At 41.2% G+C, this 7,105-nt stretch overlaps 1 protein-coding gene across 1 annotated transcript; it reads right to left on the bottom strand.

The window, feature by feature from the left end:
* Positions 1-1,752: 1,752 nt before the first annotated feature.
* Positions 1,753-6,295, bottom strand: islr2 (immunoglobulin superfamily containing leucine-rich repeat 2). The gene is made up of 2 exons (XM_088641663.1): positions 6,051-6,295; positions 1,753-4,945 (listed from the first exon to the last, which is right to left on the bottom strand). Exon 2 carries the CDS (start codon positions 4,934-4,936, stop codon positions 2,870-2,872), a length of 2,067 nt encoding a protein of 688 aa, XP_088497789.1. The 5' UTR covers positions 4,937-4,945; positions 6,051-6,295; the 3' UTR covers positions 1,753-2,869.
* Positions 6,296-7,105: the final 810 nt, after the last annotated feature.

Raw genomic sequence — 7,105 nt, 5'->3', positions numbered from 1 at the left:
ACCGAGAAATAGATTGTGAAATAAGTTAGTGTATATACGTTAATGTAGAGGATTACTATTAGCAAATAAAATCGGTTTTGAAGGGATATGTATTAATCCTATAGCCATAATTAGCACTTCACTCAATGCAAAAGACAGACAAAATCGGGGAGCCTTGTTATGGGATGGGCAGACATTGCTTCCCTAGACTAATCTCCATAAAGTGAATATACGGTATTCCCCATGAGTTGCTCGTGCAGTTTCTTCATCAGGAATGATGGGCTTTAAGCAAGGATACCAGCACTCATAATCATGCAAAGAACTGATGCTCCTTTGCCTGAGATTAAAACCGATGTTAACAGATGCTATTTTTTTTGTCTAAAAACAGCATATGTATTTTTATAGGCTACAATATTTTACTTCATTTTTATTTTTCAGAAAAAACCTCTGTAGTGTCACTTAGCAATTAACACTTACAGAACGTTTGTGAACATTTAGGTTCAGACAACAAAGAGAGCTGTTCTTAAAGGCGCCAGACACACACAAAAAAAACCCAAGATGAATTTAGATTCGCCAGGGTGTGTACATCTTGTCCAGTAGTGAAATGGCGCGCCTTTCTTTGCAACGCTTTTAGCAAATTTTGAGGCAAATCGTTATGCAGTAGTCCTGCAAAGAAATCAGCATTCTTACAGACTAATGAACCCCCGCGGTTTCTCAATTGGTTCCCGACAGCAAAAAGGAACTTAAAGGTTTCTGAAATTCAAACGATAACAATTATAATACAGTTTCAAAAATTCGATTAACAAGATTACATACGCGGTGTGTATTTATCTAAAAATAGTTACCAAAATCCAGACGTTATCCTTGACGTTAGAGATCAGTATAGCATTATATCAAATTAAGGTCCTATATAATAGTATTTGATTGGTAAATAGTCCAAGCATTAATACAATATAGAAAAGGGTTAACATTGAGCACTCGTTTGACTTGCACATGTATATATACTATTCCAATTACACGAGAAAAACATTCGTTATAGTAATACAGTGTTACGGACCTTGTTTATGTGTTTACTCAAAGAAAACTGTCCTGAAGTCCTAATTAAAGGCCTTAAATATGAGTCGCACCGAAATTTTAGGAGGGAGCATTAAACGTACTGAATTACAATAGCGTGATCTGAAAAACGTTTCTCAGAGGGATAAAATTGTTTAATTCTCAATGATTTAGTGCGTTATGAAGAAGGGAATCTTGGGTACACAAATTAAAAAATATTGTAATAGAAAAATGTAATAGACTTGCATTTTCTACAACTTTATGCGCCGATTTTGATGACCTCTCTCTAATCATGTATTATAACGTGTTTATTAAATATTTTTATTTATAAAGGTTTATGGTTCATTCAAACGAAATACGAAATGATACAAGGTCACTGACCTGGACTTTCGGGTAAAGAATGGCTGTTGTTGACGGCTAAACTCAAAGGCAATCGCAGGATTTTGATCGCGCCTGAACATGGGTTTATCATTTACTTCTGCTGAGCAGCATCCGTTTCGCGTAAACGGCTCCTAGTCTTTTAGATTTCAGAGGACACACTTCTAAGCCATTAAAACGCGATAAAAAGCGGGTTCAAATATTTTAAAGAGATCTAATTAGCGGTTAGTTTCATTGTAAGCTATTTCACTGTTTCACGTTTTAAATGTAGACGATGTCCCCAAACGTCCCAGTGCGATGAGAAAAGTTGACCTGGTCACAAGAAAGAGAAAACTGCAATAATCATTTTCAATGTTTTTATTAACTTCACGTACATAAAATCATATCAAAAGAGGTTCAAAGTCCGTGTATTTTTAAAACATCGTTTGACATTTAGTCACTTAAAACCAGCAGTCGTTTTGTCTATAGAACACTTAAAGCCGTCAAACGTTTAGACGCATAACGTTAACAGACATAAACTGACCTTCTGTTTTCAGTAAAAGAGAAGGCAGTTTTTTTTATTTACCGGGCTTACATCACATACTGACATTAAGAATAGCTAACGTCCTATACGCTATATATTAAAAAGACACGTTGAAATACTCATGTGTGACATGCCATGGACACGAATCTCTGAAAAGAGAGGACAGATTATTTTTTGAAAAAGCGAGAGGATATTAAGCACCCATTTATTTAAAAGAGGTCAAAAGTCACACGTTTTCGGAGCTCCACGGCACATGAACACTTTTGTCTTTTGGACGTGACTCGGAGTCTTCCAACACTTCCAGAGGCCTGGCTACAGCAAAAGTGAAATTTCCTTCAGATCTCACAGAATTACGGGACAAAGCACAGACTCGTCAGCAAACGGCGCTACCCAGCACCGCGACCTGCTGAAACAGAGGCGAGTGAAAACCACAATGAGATTAAGCGATTTAAAGCCCTACATAAAGGAGAAGTTCAGATGCTTTGCTTCTGTCGTTTTAGTGCGTCTTATTTCCCATTTAATATACAAATATCAATAATTATTAGTAGGCTGTTATTTGTGTAATAGCCCAGTTCACATTTTCTTTGTATATGCTTTTATAGGTGCCCCAAACGCTCAATCGCACCTTCCATAACGTAATCAACTAAAGGAGTTATGCTCCCAAATTTTGACATTTTAAGCCGTATATTTTTTGAGTACATTGACGTTTTATGACTCCAAATGTTGTGTGTGGAGTTGATATCATGAATTATCCTCATTCGTTGCTATGTACATGTTTCCCTTTCGGCCAGCGTGGATTTGTTTTTTATGGATGTTAAAAGGGCGCGCCGCCTTTATCAGGGCTCATGTGAAATAATGATTTATTTAAGAAGTTACCTGGTTTTTAACCTACTTTAGAGTACCAATTTTACATGAATTCCGGGTATTAGGAATGCGTCAGCGACCCGGCTGCTTATAGTTGCCGTTGATTTCTTCAGAGATATTCACGGCCTCGGCTCCCAGTGGCAAACGGTCGCTGTATTCGGAGCCCACCTCGAATTCCTCTTGGTTCGTTTTAGACTGCGACTCCGGGATGGATTCGTTTACCATACTGCCTTCCACCTCTTCCTCTCCCTCCGCCTCCTCGCCCTCGGCCTCGCCCTCGCCCTCGCCCTCTCCCGACTCACTGGCGTTGTAGTTCTTCTCCGACTCGACGTAAGAAGCTCTGGGGTCGAAATCGGCAGACATGTGCTTTTCCATCTGATCGGGGTTCTGGGCCTTCATGATCAGTTTGTACGTCTTGCCTTGGTATTTGTACAGCAGGTGGCAGCAGGTGGCCCCTAACAAGGGAACAGTGGCCAAGGCAAGCAAAAACGTGCTCACCACAACTATGATGAGCAGCGAAGGAATTTTCTTCCTAGTGGTGAAAACCACCTGGACCTGGCAGTCTTCTCCTGTGTAAGTCAGACACAGGGTGTAATTGGTGCCAGGATTCAAGCCCTGGAAACGGTAGGCATTGACACCTTCCTCAATCTTGGACCACTGCACCACAGAGTGACCTTTGCCAGTACTGACGCACAGGTACAACATGTCCAAGGGCACTTTTCTCACAGACACTTGAAAAGGGTTAAGCTGAACTTTAGCTTCGGTTTCTGAGACTTCTAAGGCAATGACCCCAAAATCGAAGGTATGTTGTTTGAACTCATCAGAGCTCTGGTTGAAGGCGTGGTTGGAAATGTATTGAGTGCCATCGCTGACTCCACATTTATTGGTAAAAGATGGCACTCTGGACACCTGGCCTTCATTTTCAGTGTCCACAGCAATGTAGCTTGCCCCAGTTGGTAAGCGCTTGCTCCCGTCGTCAGGCCAGGTAATCACACTGTTTTTAGAATTCTTCGGTGCAGGTTTGCGTTCGGATGGTTGCTTCTTTTCTATCACTGCATCGTGCATTGCATTGACTGCGTGTTTCTGCATGCCTGCAACTGCTACTTTGACTGAGCTCTCCTCACTACCCTGGTCATTGGTAGCTAAGCATGTGTAACTACCACCTTCCTTTTTGCTCATACGGGGGACGATCAATGTCCCATTTTGATACACAAGGAAGCGATTAGTACCCTGCTTAGCATTATCCATGGGTAAGTCATTCTTTTCATTTTCATTAGCCTTCAAACTGAACTCGATTTCTTGATTCCCTGCGTGTATTTTCCATTTGATGTCTGGCTTGGGGTTTCCAGTGGTTTCACAGTGCAGGATCAGCATGAAGCCCTCGTAAAGCTCGGTATTCTCAATGTTGGGCTGGTATGTTATGCGAACAGTGGGGGCCTCACATTTCAAGTTGGGGATTTTCACAACCTGGGTGCCTTTCAGACTCTCGGGGGTTTCACAAACTATGGAATTCTGCTCCGGGATGGAGATCTGGGCATTGGTAATCCAATCCCTCAGCCACTCGAGAGAGCAAGAGCAGGTGAAGGGGTTGTTATAAATCTGGAGGTGGGACATCGAGCTCAGAGAGTCGAAAGTCCCTTGCAAAACCGACGTGAATCTGTTGTTGTTTATGCGCAGCGATCTCAGGTCCTTGAGCGTAGCAAAAGCGTCCCTGGGAAGATTGACCATTTCGTTGTTGTTCATTTTGAGGAGCTGCAGGGCAGTGAGGTTGTAGAGGTCGCCCCAGGGGAAATGTATGATCTTGTTGTGGCTGAGATCCAGGTTCCGCAGCTGGACCAGCACGGCCAGTGTACCCTTCTCGATGGTGACAATGTCATTGTGGGCGAGCCACAGCGACGTTACCTGGGTGACATCCATGAAGGACTTGGACAGAAGCGACGTGATTTTGTTGGCCGAGAGGCTAAGGGTGGTCACATTGGACGGCAGCCCCTCGGGCACCACCAGCAGGTCCTTGTACGCGCAGTCAGCAAACTGATGGGCATATTTGTCCACACAGACACATGGCTCTGGGCAGCACTGTGCAATGCCAATGAATGCAGTCCACAAGGCCACAAGGTAGCAGAGGTACATCCCTGCCATTGCTGTTACCTGGAAGAAGTGTGTTGTCATAGGATTAGTCCACATCCTGCTGATGCGATATCAAAATACTTCTATAACTACAATTGTGGGGAATGCCAGTACCCAGGAGAATTTATGTTAGCCTAACAAGAAATGGGTGATATCTAATTGTACTACACACATTTGATCAGCCATAACGTTATTACACCCACACTACTGCTGAAAAAATGCTGGGAAAAGTAATCTCTCTTTTCTCAAAGCTCTGCACAATTTAGAATACTACTCCAATAAAGAAGTCAACCGTAAAGCTTAGATAAAATAATTGGTAGTTGAGCAAATTGTCCTTATGTCATTTCCATGCTCAAGAACGTATTCAACTGCTCTCGTTTCTGTGATACTGTTGTCTGCTGCTACGATAAAAAGTTGAACTTAAACAGAGTTGAAATTCAATGTACTGTATAACTGTTTCATGCAATGCATTCTGTCAAAATGTAATCCAATGTAAAAAAGTCTTAATTCTGCTCAACGAAGCCATCTAATCATAAACATTTGTATGCTGTAGCTTGAATTAGTTCAGGGTTTAATGGATATACTGTACAGTAGTAAGGGTTTAAAGAAAGACAAGAACAAGCTCTTTGCGACGCTCTGCTTCAGCTTGTCTGGATTTTAGGGTCTCGGCGTTCTCTGTCCCTGGTACTGAAAAGTTTTTCTTTATTTCTGCTTTAAGTCTTTTAACTTTTAATAAACTGCGAATACTTCGTATTTATTTTCAGTGGAGCTGAAGAACACTTCCCCTTGTTTATTACTCTGAAGGAAAAGCTTGTTTCTGAAATACGAAACGTGCCTATCCGATGTACGGAAATCTTGAGTTAATCTCTACGCTAACGTCAAAAGTGAAAGCTTTCAGCCCTGAGCGCTTTTTAAGGTTAGATTATAGTTAAAGGATAACAGAATTTCAAACCCTCCCTGTGCTCAGTGCTAAATTAAAAGCTAACGGAAATGTCTCCGAAATACCCAACCGTTAACAATCCTATATTTCTTAATATACAGTAAAACAACTGAAATTGCACATTCAGAATGCAAACCGTGAGCACTGGGGAACAGAACTTCAGCCGGCTTTTTAAAACATCCTTACCGGTCCACTAATGGTCCAAGTCCTCGCAGGTTCCTTCTGATTAGCAGGCCACTTTTACGCGTAAAAATAATTAACAACCAGTTGATATCTCTCCTGCGAAAACAGTGGTTCCCTTTGCATACTTTTTGGCGGCGTGAATTAGACTGATCATAGCTGGCGGAAAAGGCATTTTCCTCCCGGTGTGATGGCAAGCAATCCGGAGGATGCCTTCTCCTCGCGCTTCACTTTGGCTAGGATTTACTGCGCGCTCCCGCCTCCAAGGAGTAAGGGGGCGTGTTGGTGAGCGCGCAGCCTCTCCCACCCCGCATATATATCCCCGCTGAAGATGCCGAGGGTTGACACACGATATACAGTAGATTGCTTATCGTTTAGATTCGGGGTTGTTTTTCTTCTTTAATCAACATTTTATTATTGAAACTCTCATCTCAACGATCTTCAGCCCCAACACCTTTCACTGGAGCTCAGTAAGTTTTGCAAAATCAGCCCATCTACAGTCCTGTATGTCATTCTCTTGATATTGACTTGAATGCGAACATCGAAGGAAACCACAGCATTCAATTAATTGTATTTTATTTTCCCCCAAACAATGAAAGAGGGTTGTATTGTTCTGGTGTTCATTTTAGTTCAACTTAGTTGGGTTTTTGTTTTTTTGTTTTTGCAACACAAAGTTAATTTCAAACGTTCATCGTAAGGGTCAGTAAACGGAAATCAAAGCATTTTTACGAAGTGCTGTATAACGACTTTTACTGCCAACAGTAAACGATCATAATATGATCATTTTCAAGTCTAGTGACTGATTTGACTTTCCGCCAATTTCAAGATGGAAGATAAGGTTCTGAAATCGATACTTGAAATCTAATTTAATTTTAACTGAAAAACAATATATGTTAAAATACTGGTAGTTACAGTATCACTGCAACAATTGCTCCTATCATTGAATTAGTTTACGACCATTTTAGACGTCTTTAAAAACAGTGTAAACTTGTCAGATTAAATTACCGATGATTATGCAACATTAATAAAAATGTCACCTAATGCTGTCCTTCTAATAAAAA

Source organism: Lepisosteus platostomus, chromosome 7 (genome assembly GCF_059453375.1).
Source record: "Lepisosteus platostomus isolate fLepPlt1 chromosome 7, fLepPlt1.hap1, whole genome shotgun sequence".
NCBI lineage: Eukaryota > Metazoa > Chordata > Actinopteri > Semionotiformes > Lepisosteidae > Lepisosteus > Lepisosteus platostomus.
The sequence above is the reverse complement of the archived record's forward strand: the minus strand, read 5'-3'. Positions and strand labels throughout refer to the sequence as shown.